The sequence below is a fragment of the Tetrahymena thermophila genome (assembly GCF_000189635.1).
Source record: "Tetrahymena thermophila SB210 genomic scaffold scf_8254512, whole genome shotgun sequence".
NCBI lineage: Eukaryota > Ciliophora > Oligohymenophorea > Hymenostomatida > Tetrahymenidae > Tetrahymena > Tetrahymena thermophila.
The window spans coordinates 50,679-64,653 of NW_002476287.1; the positions used below are offsets into that span (position 1 = coordinate 50,679).

At 22.1% G+C, this 13,975-nt stretch overlaps 3 protein-coding genes across 3 annotated transcripts; 1 reads left to right on the plus strand and 2 right to left on the minus strand. All coding sequences in view use genetic code 6, as the record gives it.

Moving 5' to 3' along the window:
• Window positions 1–2,254: 2,254 nt before the first annotated feature.
• On the minus strand, window positions 2,255–4,124 carry TTHERM_001229011 (oxalate/formate antiporter protein; the record flags this gene model as incomplete). The annotated part of the gene is made up of 6 exons (XM_012799116.1): window positions 2,255–2,375; window positions 2,613–2,702; window positions 3,009–3,098; window positions 3,364–3,453; window positions 3,980–4,029; window positions 4,086–4,124. 6 exons carry the CDS (start codon window positions 4,122–4,124, stop codon window positions 2,255–2,257), a joined length of 480 nt encoding a protein of 159 aa, XP_012654570.1.
• Window positions 4,125–4,759: 635 nt separating this feature from the next.
• On the minus strand, window positions 4,760–11,257 carry TTHERM_01229030 (SLEI family protein; the record flags this gene model as incomplete). Its single annotated transcript, XM_001029949.3, has 1 exon — window positions 4,760–11,257. One exon carries the CDS (start codon window positions 11,255–11,257, stop codon window positions 4,760–4,762), a length of 6,498 nt encoding a protein of 2,165 aa, XP_001029949.3.
• A 297-nt stretch (window positions 11,258–11,554) lies between these two features.
• On the plus strand, window positions 11,555–12,124 carry TTHERM_001229030 (hypothetical protein; the record flags this gene model as incomplete). The annotated part of the gene is made up of 1 exon (XM_012799117.1): window positions 11,555–12,124. The coding sequence occupies one exon, from the start codon at window positions 11,555–11,557 to the stop codon at window positions 12,122–12,124; it is 570 nt and encodes a 189-aa protein (XP_012654571.1).
• Between the last annotated feature and the right edge of the window lie 1,851 nt (window positions 12,125–13,975).

Genomic DNA, 13,975 nt, shown 5'->3' on the forward strand with positions numbered 1-13,975 from the left:
ATAAATAAATTAAAAAAATAGTTAAATACTTCAAAATTAGTTTTAAATATTATTATTATTATGTATTTATGTTTCTGGATTAATAATTTTATTTAATTATTTATTTAAATTTTAATCCTTTTTTCAGTAATAAGATCAGGTCGTTTTAGGTAGAATTTAAGAGCATACTTATTAATAGGTGTAGATATTTGCATCTTAACACAAATTTTAAATTAAAAAATTAAATAATTAAAATTTTTTATTTCAGAATTTTGTCAAAACTCTTGATTTTTGAGTACGAAAATTTTTCAAAAAAAAGACACGTTATATAAATGAATGCATGATTTATATTATTTCAAATTTTACATTGTGAATTTACAGATTTTTAAAAACTCAAAAATAATGCTATTTTAAGCTTTATTTGATAAATAATTAAGATATATTTTTTTTTCGCCTTTTGTAAATTAAATAGGCATTTCACTGTATTTTAAAGATAACTAATCTTTTTGATTTAAGACACTTGCTTTTTACTTTCAATTTTTATGATCCATTGATTTAATTATAACTTTTATTTTTCAATTAAAATAAAATACTAAAAAAAATTAAATAGAATAAAATTTTTTAAATAAAAATTATATTTTAAATTAATAAAAAAAAACATTAACAGAATAAAAAAGAAAAAGAAAAAAACATATTGAAAAATTAAAAGAGCTATCTTTTTTAAATTTAATTTTATAAAATATCGCAATCCAAAACAAATAAACAGTTTTTACGTAAGATCAAGTGTCAAATTTGAGAGATCAGTGCAATTTGATAAAGCAGAACTTAAATCTGATGCACCAATCACACTAATTTAATTCCAACTTTTTAAATATTGAAGAAAAAATATATAATTAGTTATTTATTTAGAAGGAAAAAATAAAGAAAAAATATGAAATAAGAAATGAATTAAATAATAATAAAAACAAATGTTGAAAATAAAAAAAATTAGTTAAATTAAGAAAGGTAAAAGAAAAAAAAACACAAATACTATCAAAATGAAAAGTAAATCAAATAAAAAACTAATAAACAAATTAAAAGAGTTATCTTTTTTTAAATTTAATTCTATAAAATATCACAATCTAAACAAATAAACTATTTTTACCTAAGATCAAGTGTCAAATTTGAGAGATTAGTGCAATTTGCTAAAGCAGAACCTAAACCTGATGTACCTTAATCACCAATTTAATTCCAACTTTTTAAATATTGAACAAAAAATAAATAATTAATTAGTTTTTTAAAAGGAAAAAATGAAGAAAAAATATGAGATAATAAGAAATGAATTAATATATAATAAAACCAAATGTTGAAAATTAAAAAATGAGTTAAATTAAGAAAGATAGAAGAAAAAAACACACTAATACAATCAAAAAGAAAAAGAAAAGTAAATCAAATAAAAAGCTAATAAACAAATTAAAAAAGTTGTCTTTTTTTCAATTCATTTTTAAAAGTAAAAATATCACAATCCTAAACAAATAAAAGGGTATTAAGTGTCAAATTTGAGAGATTAGTGCAATTTGCTAAAGCAGAACCTAAGTCTGATGTACCTTAATCATCAATTTCATTGTGACTTTTTGAATATTGAAGAAAAAATAAATAGTTAATTAGTTATTTTGAAGGAAAAATTGAAGAAAAATTATTAAATAATAAGAGATGAATCAATAAATTATTAAAGTAAATGTTGAAAATAAAAAAAATGAATTAAATTAAGAAAGATAGAAGACAAGTACAAAAAAAAAACAAAAGAAAAGTAAAAAGAATAAAAAATAAGCAAATGAATTTGATGACTTAGATGACATTGATGACTTTGACAACAGAAAATAAAAATGTGAATTTTAATTTAGTATGAAAAATAATAATAAAAATAAAATAAATTAAAATATATATAAACACACTAAAAAATTTAATTTTAAGTTGTATTCTGAGTGCATTTATATGTGCGAGTATTTCTATTCTATTCTGTACCAATTTAATTATTACTTTTTAATTATTGAAGAAATAATATAGATTTATTAGTTATTTAGAAGGAAAAAATGAAGAAAAATACAAAATAATAAGAAATTAATTATATAAATAAATAAAAAAAGTAAATCTTGAAAATTAACAAATTAGTTAAATAGATGAAGAAATAACACAAGTACAATCAAAAAGAAAAGAAAATTAAACCAAATTAAAAATTACTAAACAAATTAAAAGAGTTATCTCTCATTTCAAATCATTTTTAAAAGTATAAATATCACAATTCTAAACAAATATACTGGTTTTACCTAAGTTTTAGTGTCAAATTTGAGAGATTACTGAAATTTGCTAAAGCAAAACCTAAGTCTGATGCACCAATTACACCAATTTAATTCCAACTTTTTAAATATTGAAGAAAAAATATATCATTAATTAATTAGTTATTTAAAAGGAAAAAATGAAGAAAAAAAAATGTGAAAAAATAAGTAATCAATTATTAAAATAAAAAAATCAGTTAAATTAAGAAAGATAGATGAAAAAAAAAGCACAAGTACAATCAAAAAGAAAAATAAAACTAAATAAAATTAAAGCTAATTAACAAATTAAACAATCCAAAACAAATAAACTGTTTTTACCTAAGATTAAGTGCCAAATTTGAGAAATTAGTGCAATTTGCTAAAGCAGAACTTAAGCCTGATACACCTTAATCACCAATTTAATTCTCACTTTTTAAATATTGAAGAAATAATATATAATTAATTAATTAGTTATTTAGAAGGAAAAAATGAAGAAAAAATATTTATAATAAGAAATGAATTATATTATTAAATAATTTAAGCGGATGTAGAAAATAAAAAAATGAGTTAAATTAAGAAAGATAAAAGAGAAAAAAAAACACAAGTACAATTAAAAAGAAAAAGAATAGCAACTCAAATAAAAAGCTAATCAACAAAGTAAAAGAATTATCTTGCTTTCAATTGATTTTTCAAAAGTAAAAATATCACAATCAATAACAAATAAACTGTTTTTACCAAAGATTAAGTGTTAAATTTGAGAGATTAGTGCAATTTGCTAAAGCAGAGCCTAAGTCTGATGCACCAATTGCACCAATTTAATTCCTACTTTTTAAATAAGGAAGAAAAAATATGAAATAGTAGGAAATGAATTAATAAATAATAAAAGCAAATATTGAAAATAAAAAAAATTAGTTAAATTAAGAAAGATAGATGAAAAAAAAAACAAAACATAAATAAATACAATCAAAAAGAAAAGCAAAAGTTAATCAAATAAAAAGCTAATAAATATACAAATTAAAAGGGTTTTCTTGTTTTCAATTCATTTTTAAAGTAAAAATATCGCAATCTAAAACAAATAAACTATTTTTACTTAATATCAAGGGTCAAATTTGAGAGATTAGTGCAATTTGCTAAAGCAGAACCTAAACCTGATGCATCTTAATCACCAATTTAATTCTCACTTTTTAAATATTGAAGAAAAATTATATAATTAATTAATTAGTTATTTAGAAGGAAAAAATGAAGAAAAAATATAAAATAATAAGAAATAAATTATAATAATAAAAACAAATATAGAAAATAAAAAAATCAGTTAAATTAACAAAGATAGAAGAAGAAAAAAACATAAGTACAATCAAAATAAAAAACAAAAATTAATCAAATAAAAAACTAATAAACAAATTAAAAGAGTTATCTTGCTTTCAATTAATTTTTAAAAAGTAAAAATATCACAATCAAAAAAAAAAAAAACTATTTTATCAAGTAAAAGTTTTAGAAGGTAAAAAATGAAAAAAAATATCAAATAATAAAAAATAGATAATTAATTTTAAAAATTTTAATTGAATATTAAGTTAAATTAATTAAAAAAACATTTGTCTAAATAAATTGAATAAATATTGGGATAATTTCATTTATAAAATTAAATAAACTGAAAGTTAAATATATAAAAAATAGTAATAATAATAATAATAATAAATTAAATATACCTCAGATCAATATGAAGAACCAAATGAGATGAGAGTGAAGAGTTTATAAACTTTTTATATTAATAAAAATAAATTTAAAGTATATTGATAAAAACTAAATAATTACTTCTTCTAAGTTTTTGTAATATTTAATCTGTTATATCATTTATTTTTTTAATAGCAATTTATGGAAATTAAATTAATTATAACTTGATAAAAAGAACAAATAAATTATATAAATTTATAAATTCATTTTTAGTAAGAGAAATCAAAAAAGTTAACATAATATTCATTATTAAATCTTAATATTTCTATTTAAAATGTTTTCTTAAAAATACAGAAATAAAGATTGGATAATGAGAATGCGAACTCATTAGAAAAAAAAATAAATTTTTGACATATTTACACATATATATAAAAAAATTCTCAAACTTTAATTGAAATATGAATATTACGAAGAGTAATATTTATGTTATATTGTCTTTTTATATACCTGAGTTTTTTATTTTTTAGAAATATTAAATGTAGCTTTCATTATTATACGTTTTTGTAAGAAGAATATTAAGATGCAGCTTACAAGATTTCTATAAAATGGTTTTAAAATTTAAAAAAATTTAATTAAATATACACTAACAACTTAATATGCTGAATCAATATTTATTGTTTTTTATTAATTAATTTAGTTGGTATATTTAATTTAACAATATGTAGATAAATGTAACAATAAAAAACTTAAAATATAATATTTAACTGATAAAATATTCTATTTGAATTAATATTTTAGATAAACAAACTTCTATTTCAAATTTAAGATTTAGCCTATTTTAGTAGCTCTATAGTTTCTTAATCTTCTTCATCAGTTAATAAAGAAATTTTTAGGTACTTTATTTGTTTTTCTAACATTTAATTATCTTAATGAATCATTGCTATATTAAAATATGCATCTACATATTTTAGATCTATTTATATAGCCTTTTTGTAGGACAGTAAAGCCTTACGATCAAATCCTTTGTCTTCATAGGCCAAACCCAAATTATAAAATCCATAAAGATAATTTGGATCTATTTCTGTACATTTTTAATAATAAGAAATTGATTCATTTAGCTATTTTTTATCTAAATAAATATTGCCTAACTTATTGTATGCATTAATAAATTTAGGGTTAATTTCAATAACTTTTTTGTAATTTTCTATAGCTTAATCAAGCATACCTTTTTCTTCATATATTAAACCTAGCTTATCATAGGCTTCAAAAAAGTTAGGGTCTATTTCAATTGCTTTATTTAAACACTTAATTGATTAATCCTTCATTTTTTTTGAATAGAAAGTGTACCCTTATTTATAAAAATCATAAGCACTTTAAGTGTTTTTTTCCATTTTTTACAAAAAGTTATCAACGTCAAATTCGTCTTTAATTATTCCAGTTTTTAAGAACAATTTCATCATTCTATCAAGTGTTTACTTATCATTTGGGTTTATATCAAGGGCTTTTTAGTAGCATTCTAAAGCCTTATCATTTTAATTTTTGGTTTCATAAACAAGACCAGAATTATAGAGTGATAGCAAGTATTTAGGATTTATTTCTAGTGCTTTTTGATAATATTCAAGGGCTAGATCATCCTTTTTCTGATTATAATAGACGAGTCCGATATTATTATAAGCGACTACTTGTTTTGTATCTATTTCAAGTATTTTTTAGAAGACTTCAAGAGCTTTGTCATACATGATTAACTTTAAGTAGACATTTCCTAATTTAACATAAGCATTTACATGCTTAGAATCAAGTTCTATTGCTTTTGAAAAAAGAACTATTGCTTCATTAAGCATATTTTTGTCTTAGTAAGCTAATCCTAATCTATAATTAGTCTCAGAACAATCTTTATTCTTTTCAAGTATTTTTTAATGGAATTAAGCAGCTTCATTTATTTTTATTAAATCTAAATATATCACCATTAAATTGTAAATTGATTCAAAACCTTTTGAGTTTATTTCAATTGCCTTTTCATAATTTTAAATTGCATCTTCAAACATTTCTTTTTGTTTGTAAATTAATCCAAGTTTATCATATGCATCGTAGTAATTTGGATCTATTTCTATTGCTTTCTTCAAAAGTTCAATCGACTACTCAACTTTCTTAATAGTTAAGTATAAAAAGGCTTATTCTAAATGATCTTTTGCAGTAACAGGAACTTTTTGAAGCTTTTCTTCAAGATCTTTCTCACTTAATTTTAAATTTACGTTCTTTTCGTTAATTTTCTCGATCCTAGTGAGAGTTTTTTTATCAGTAGGATTTATAGCTAAAACTTTCTTATAGCATTCAAGGGCTTTGTCATTTTAATTTTTTTATTCATAAATTAGCCCTGAATTATAAATAGATAATTCATATTTGGGATTGACTTCAAGAGCTTTGTTGTAATATTCAAGAGCTAGGTCATCCATATTCTAATTATAATGAACTAATCCTATGTTATTATATGCTACTGCTTTTTTGGGGTCTATTTCTAATACTTTTTTGTAGCATTCAAGAGCTTTGTCGTACATTACTTTACCTAAATAAGAGTTACCTAACTCAATATAAGCACTGGTTGATTATGGGTTAAGCTCAATAGCTTTTTAGTAGCAAGCTATTGCTTCATCAACCATCTTTTGATCTTAATAAACAGTTCCTAATTCTTACTATGTTTAAGCACAATCTGGGTTCATTTCATTTATCATTTTGTGATATTCTTTAGCTTCATCTATTTTTTTTTATTCTAAGTAAATTCTCATGATGCTGCTTATAGAATTGAAGCACTTTGGATTAATTTTAATAGCTTCTTTAAAATACTCTAATGCTTCTTCATACATTTTTTTTTGCTAATAAACAAACCCTAATTTGTCATAGGCTTCAAAATAAAGTGGGTCTAATTCTACTGATTTTTTAAGACATTCTATAGACTTATCATCCTACATTTAAACATAATATAGGAACCCTTACTTATAGTAGTCTTTCGCAGTTTAAGGATTATTCTCAATTGATTGTTAAATTTTTGAGTCGAAATTCTCATTTAATGAATTTATTTTTTGTATTCTTAAGAGTGATTTTTTCTCATTTGGATTTATTTATTGAACTTTATTGTAATACTTAAGTGCTTCTTCATTTTAGTTCTTCTGCTCATAAGCAAGTCCTGAATTATAGATCGAGAGCTCATAATTAGGATCTATTTCTAGAGCTTTTTTGTAATATTCAAGTGCTTAATCACTATTTTTTAAGTTATAGTAAACCAGTCCTATGTTATTATAAGCTACTATTTCTTTAGGATTTATTTCTAATGCTCTTTTATAGCATTCAAGTGCTTAATCATTATCATGTTTATCTAAATAAATATTGCCTAGTTCTATATGAGCATCAATGTATTAAGGGTCTATTTTAAGTATTTTTTAATAGCATTCAAAAGCTTCGTCAATCATATTCTAATCTTAATAAACTTCTCCAAGCTCGTACAGAGTTTCAGTGCAATTCGGGTTCAAATCTACTATTTTTTAATGAAATTCTTTTGCTTCTTCAATTCTATTTTAATCAAAATAGATGTTCATTATACTAGGAATGATATCAAAAAATTTTGGATTAATTTCGAGTGCTTTTAAATAGTTCTAAATTGCCTCATCAAACATACCTTTTTCACCATAAATAAGACCTAATTTATCATAGGCTTCATAATAATTTGGATCTATTTCGATAGCCTTTTACAAGCATTAAATAGATTTTTCATCTTCCATTTAAGCATAGAAATCATATCCTTTAGAGTAATATTCCTTTGCACTTGAAAGAGTATTTTGGACTTCTTTTTTTGATGTTTCTTCAGGCTTTTCGCTATTTATATTTCCAATTTTTTCATTTATTTTTTCTACTCTCAAGAGGGATTTCTTTTCTGTTGGGTTTATTTTAAGAACCTTATTGTAATACTCAAGGGCTTTTTCATATTGATTCTAGATTTCATACACAAGGCCAGTGTTGTAAATAGATTACTAAAATGTAGGATTTATTTCAAGAGCTTTGTTGTAGTATTCAAGTGCTTTCTCATTCATTTTCTAATCATAATAAGCAAGTCCTATATTATTTAAAGCTACAACCTCTTTAGGATCTAATTCAATTACTTTGTTAAAATATTCAATTGCTTATTGGTATTCTTTTTTATCCAAATAGATACAGCCCAATTCAATGTGAGAATCAATATGTTTAGGATCTATTTAGATAACTTTTTTATAACAAGCAATAGCATCTTCATACTTTGATGAATCTTCTTAATAGGCTTCTCCAAGTTAATAAAATATTTCAGCATTATTAGGATTTTCTTCAAGCATTTTATTATGGAACTCTTTAGCTTCGCTGACCATTTTTCTATCTAAGTAAATTCTCATTATTTTTTTTATTGCATCAGTGAATTTTGGATTTAATTCAAAAGCCTTTTAGTAGTTTTCAATTGACAAGTCAAACATTTTTTTTTCTTTAAAAATAAATGCTAATTTTTCGTAAGCTTCAAAATACTTGGGATCTATTTCTATCACCTTTTTAAGGCAATCAATAGCTTTTTTATTATTTTGTTATGATTAATAAAATTGCCCTAATTCAAAGTAACTTTTTGCGCTTTCAGGGTTCTTGATAATTTCTTACAAATACTATTCTAGTTTTTCATTTTTGCTATCGATTTTTTACTCGATCTTTTCAATCTTTTCAAGTGATTTCTTATCAGCAGGGTTGATAGATATTACCTTTTTGTAACATTCAAGTGCTTTTTCACTTTAACCTTTTTACTCATAAATGAGTCCGGAATTATATATTGATAATATATAGTTAGGATTTATTTCAAGAGCTTTTTTGAAGTACTCAAGTGCTTAGTCATCCTTTTTTTGAGCATAAAAAATAGCTCCAACTCCATTATATGCATCATACTTTTTTGGCTCTATTTCTATTGTCTTATAGAAGCATTCAAGAGCTTTATCTGTTAAATTTTTATGAAGGTACTTGTTACCTAATTCTAAATAAGCATCTGCATGTTGAGGATCTAATTAAATCACTTTTTAATAGTAGTCGATAGCTTCATCAACCCTATTGGTATTTTAATATATAATTGCTAAATAGTAGTAAGCTTAAACATATTCTGGATTTAATTCTATAGCCTTTATGTAGCATCCAATTACTTCCTCAATTAAATTCATCTTATCAACATTTTCTAAATTAGATATTTCTTCTAACTTCTCCATGCTAAAATCCTTAACTTTATTATAGTTCTCTAAAGCCTCTTCATACATTTTTTTCTCTCCATAAACATTTCCTAATCTTATAAAGACTGTAAAGTATTTTGGAAAGATTTCTTCCACTTTTTTGTAAAATTCAATGGCTTCATCAAACATGTTTTTCATTTAATAAGCAACTCCGATATTATAGTTAGCCAAAAATGACTTTGGATCTATTTATATTACTCTTTTATAGATTTCAATAGCCTAGTCATGCATATTAGATTTATAATAAGCATAACCTAAATTGTTCAAAATTTTAAGACTATTTTCATTGACTTAAAGAGCACTTTAATAGCATTCTATTGCCTTATCATACATTTTTTATTAAGAATAAAGATAGCCCATGTTAGTGCTTGCATTTAAATACTATGGATTAATTTCTAAAACCTTTTTGTAACACTCAATAGCTTCATCAACCATTTTTTTAGAAGCATAAGAAATTCCGCAATTATAGTAAGCTAAATGATAATTTGGATCAATTTCAATAGCCTTTTTATAGCATTCGATAGCTTAATCAAACATTTATTAATATTCGTAAGCAAGACCTAAATTATTAAGTGCCTTTATATATTATGGATTTATTTCCAATGTCTTTTTATAACACTTAATTGCTTCTTCATATATTTTCTTTGTCAAATACAATTCTCCTAAACTAAAGAAATCATATTCGCTGTTTGGGCTTAATTAAACTATTTTTTTAAAACACTCAATTCCTTCATCTATCATTTCTCTTTCAACGCAAATATCACCTAGCCTAATTAAAGCCTTGAGAAATTTAGGATTTATTTTAATTGCTTTTTTATAGCTCTCAATAGCCTCTTCTATCAAATTATCTTTTTCATAAGCAAGTCCAGAGTTGTAGTGAGCTTTATAGTAATCTGGATTTAACTCAAGCGCCTTTTAGTAATATTAAATTGCTTCATTATTCATATCTAAACCGAAGTAAACTAGACCTAAGTTATTGTAAGCATCCACATATTTTGGATCTAATTCTATAGCCTTTTTATAGCATAATAGCGAGTCGTTATACTTTCCTTAGTAGTAATATAATAAACCTAAGTTATATTAAGCATTAAAGTATTTGGGGTCTAATTCAATTGCTTTTTTATAATTTTTTATAGCCTCTTCATACTTTTTTCTATTTTAAAAAACAAATCCTAGTCTTTCATAGGCTTAAACAAAGTTTGGATCTATTTCAATAGCTTTTCTTAGCTATTTAATTGCTTCTTGATCTAATTACTTCAGAAAATAAATGTATGCTAAGCTTATGTAAACGCTTAAAAAATTAGGATTCTTTTCTAATGCAATCTTGTATGAGATAAGAGCTGAATCAAACATACTTTATTTTTCATAAATAAATCCTAGTCTTTCATGGGCTTCTGCGGAGTTTGGATCTATTTCCAATGCTGTTTTGAGCATTCTTATTGCTTCTTCTGTCATTGAATCGCAAAAATAATTACGAGCTAAACTAATGTAAGCTTTTATAAATTAAGGATCGATGGTAAGAATTTTTTTATACCACGCATAAGCTTCATCTATTTGCCCTTTGATTTCATATGTTAATGCTAATTCATGAAATGCTTCCATATTTTTTGGTTCTATTTCTATGATTTTTTTATAACACTCTGTTATCTAATCTAATTTATTTTATTTCTTATAAGCTTATGCTAACTTTTAATAAGCTTAAACAAAATTAGGATCTATTTCAATAGCCTATTTGAGGCTAATTATTGCTTCATCTATATTACTCTTCTTTAAATGGATATCAGCTTTGCTAGCATACGCTTTAAGATAGTTAGGATTTATAGAGAGTACCTTATTAAAGGACTCAAGAGAATCATCAACTAAATTTTTTAATTCAAAACAGCATCCTAAACTGTAATACGCCTCTGCATTATTTGAGTCAATTTCTATCACCTTATTGAAGCATTCAATAGCTTCATCAATCATTTTTTTACCTTCGAATTCAAGCCCCTACTTATAAAGAGTCTCGATGTCGTTTATATTCGATGTGAACATTTTAAAATATAGATTTCTTCCTAATACTTTTAATAAAATATACAAAAGAATTTGGTTTTCCTAATTATTATTAAAACTAAAAGGAAAGGATTTATATTTTTAATTTTTGTGTCAGATTTCTATCTGATAATCAGAGTTATAGTGGCTAGTAACATTAAACATCATATTAAAGCAGAATTTTCAAAAGATATCTTTAAGAATACATAATTTCATTTGCTTTGATCAATTGATTTCAAATATGTGAAATTAATAACAATAAATTATCACATATCAAAAATCTTTGTTTGATTTTTTTTGATGCTAATATTTTTATTTTTATGTTCTTCTTTGAAAATAAATATTGTAAAAAAGCTATTTAATTGTTAAATCATAGATATATAATAATATATTTTTCCTCATATTTTAAAGAATGAAGATCCATTAAAATATAATTAAACTTGCATATATAAGTTTAATGTTATTGAAACAGCATGTTAAGGAAAAAAGGTATTTTATGAAAAATATGTGAATGGGTTAGAGTATTTAATGGAAGATAATAGAAAATTCAAAAAAAAATTAAAATAAAAGAAACTTTTTCTAAAAGTGAAAATAATGAAAAAAAAATAATTGAACCAAAGTAAGAGAAATAATTTCTATAAAAAAGCACTGAAAAACAATAAAAAATTTAAATACTATTATTTTAAACTCATAATTATAAGTTTTTCTCACTTCTAATAATTTTCTTAGTCATAATAATAAAATTAAGAAAATTCGAGAAAAATAAATAAATAGAGTTAAAATAAAATTTTATGTAATTTAATAAACACAAATTCAATTTAAATATAAAAATAAACACATCCAAATCTTATTATAATCATTTTACTATGATTGTATTCAATTTATTAAAGAAAATAATAAATTGGCATGAATAACCCATATATTCAAGAGAGAAGGTAAATAAATTCAACATTTATCTGATGTAAATGGGCTGCTCTAAGAATTTGATTTGGATTTATTTTTGTAAAATTATTTTATTTATTACAAACAAATTTATTTGATTCTCTTCATCTTAGTTATACCCTTAATATTTTTCATCCAATTTTTTTATAAATATTAGGGTAGGATTTATTATTTGACTTTAAATTTAGTAATTAGATATTTTATTGATTTTAGTTTAATTTAATTGATTTATATTCAAATAAATATCAATAAATAGACCGACCTAAAGGTGATTTATATAAAAATTATAAAAAGTAAATTTTTAAATAAATAAATAATAAAATTGTAAGACTGGTTTAGTTTTAGAAATACATGTATTATTCTATTTATAATATTGATAAAATTTTTTATTCCTGTTTATTCAAAAACTTTTACAATATTATATGAAAAATAAAGCCACACCACAATTTTATCAGTCAATTAATAAATTTAGTGAAATAATAAAAAAAAATGTTTTATTTTAAACTAATTTTTCATTTTTTATTAAATATTGTATAAAAATTGATAATAAATTATTTTCTTAATCAAATACGTAAAGAATAATAAACTAACTTCTTAATTTTGCGAAGTTTTCTTCTTAATATTTTCTACTAAATTACGTCAATTTTATTGAATCTATTTAATAATTAAATTTTTAATAAGATCAAAAAAAAAAGTAAAAATAAATTATTCTTTTTTTTATTTAATTTTTTAATTCTTAAATATGATATTTAATAATTGAAATATTTTATCCAAACATAATATAATGAGTAAAAAATTATTATTTTTAATTACTCGAGATTAAGTTTCAAAATTTACAACTTTGAGCACTTTAATAAAGCAGAAACTAAATTTTATGCACCTTATGCTTCAATTTTACATAGACTATTCAAATATATTAAAAAAAAATTTAATAAAAGAATGGTTTAAATGAGAGAAAAATTTTAATATTAATAATAATAATATCAAGATAATGATTATCATTGATTTTTGAGGATATAAGTGTTAAATAAAACTTTAGAAAAAATAATTAATAATTTTTAAATAAGATATTTACTCCAAATAAAGCGTTAAATTGGAGATATTAGCATATTTTTATAGAGCTTAACCTAAATTAATTGCTCCTTAAAGCCCAATATTATTCGCACTTTTAATTATTTTTATAAATTAATTTTTACGCATAAAAAAAAAGTAATTTTAATAAAGTTATTTAAAAAAAATAAAATGAATTTGCATTGAAATGAAAAAGAAAAAAAAACTAAAGTTATGATTTAAAAAATAAAAATATTTCACCATAATGAAAAAGTGAACATATCTAGTTTACTGCATTTAGATATAGGAAGGACTAATCCTTATACTCCATTAGCTGTAATTTTGTTGGAGCTTTAAAAATATTAGAAATTAAATAAAAGTTAATATAAATAAACATTTTTATTTAAATGAGAAGCTAAAATAACTTCAATTTTTTTACCCAAGCCATAATATTAAAGTTTAGAGATTTGAGCAATTTTATAATGAAACACCTAAATCAATTGCAGACTAATCATCTATGTTATTGTTACTAAAATTAAAAATATAAATTCAGTAATCATATTTTTACTTTAGTTTGAGTAATAATTAAAAAGTAAGTTTGATAAAACATAAAAATTTTGTTTTTGTTGAAATAATTAATTAATACATAATAAAAAATGAAAAAATTACCTTAAATTTAGGGTTAAGGTTGAAAGATAAGTGAGTTTTGTTAAACTGAGGCTTAAACCT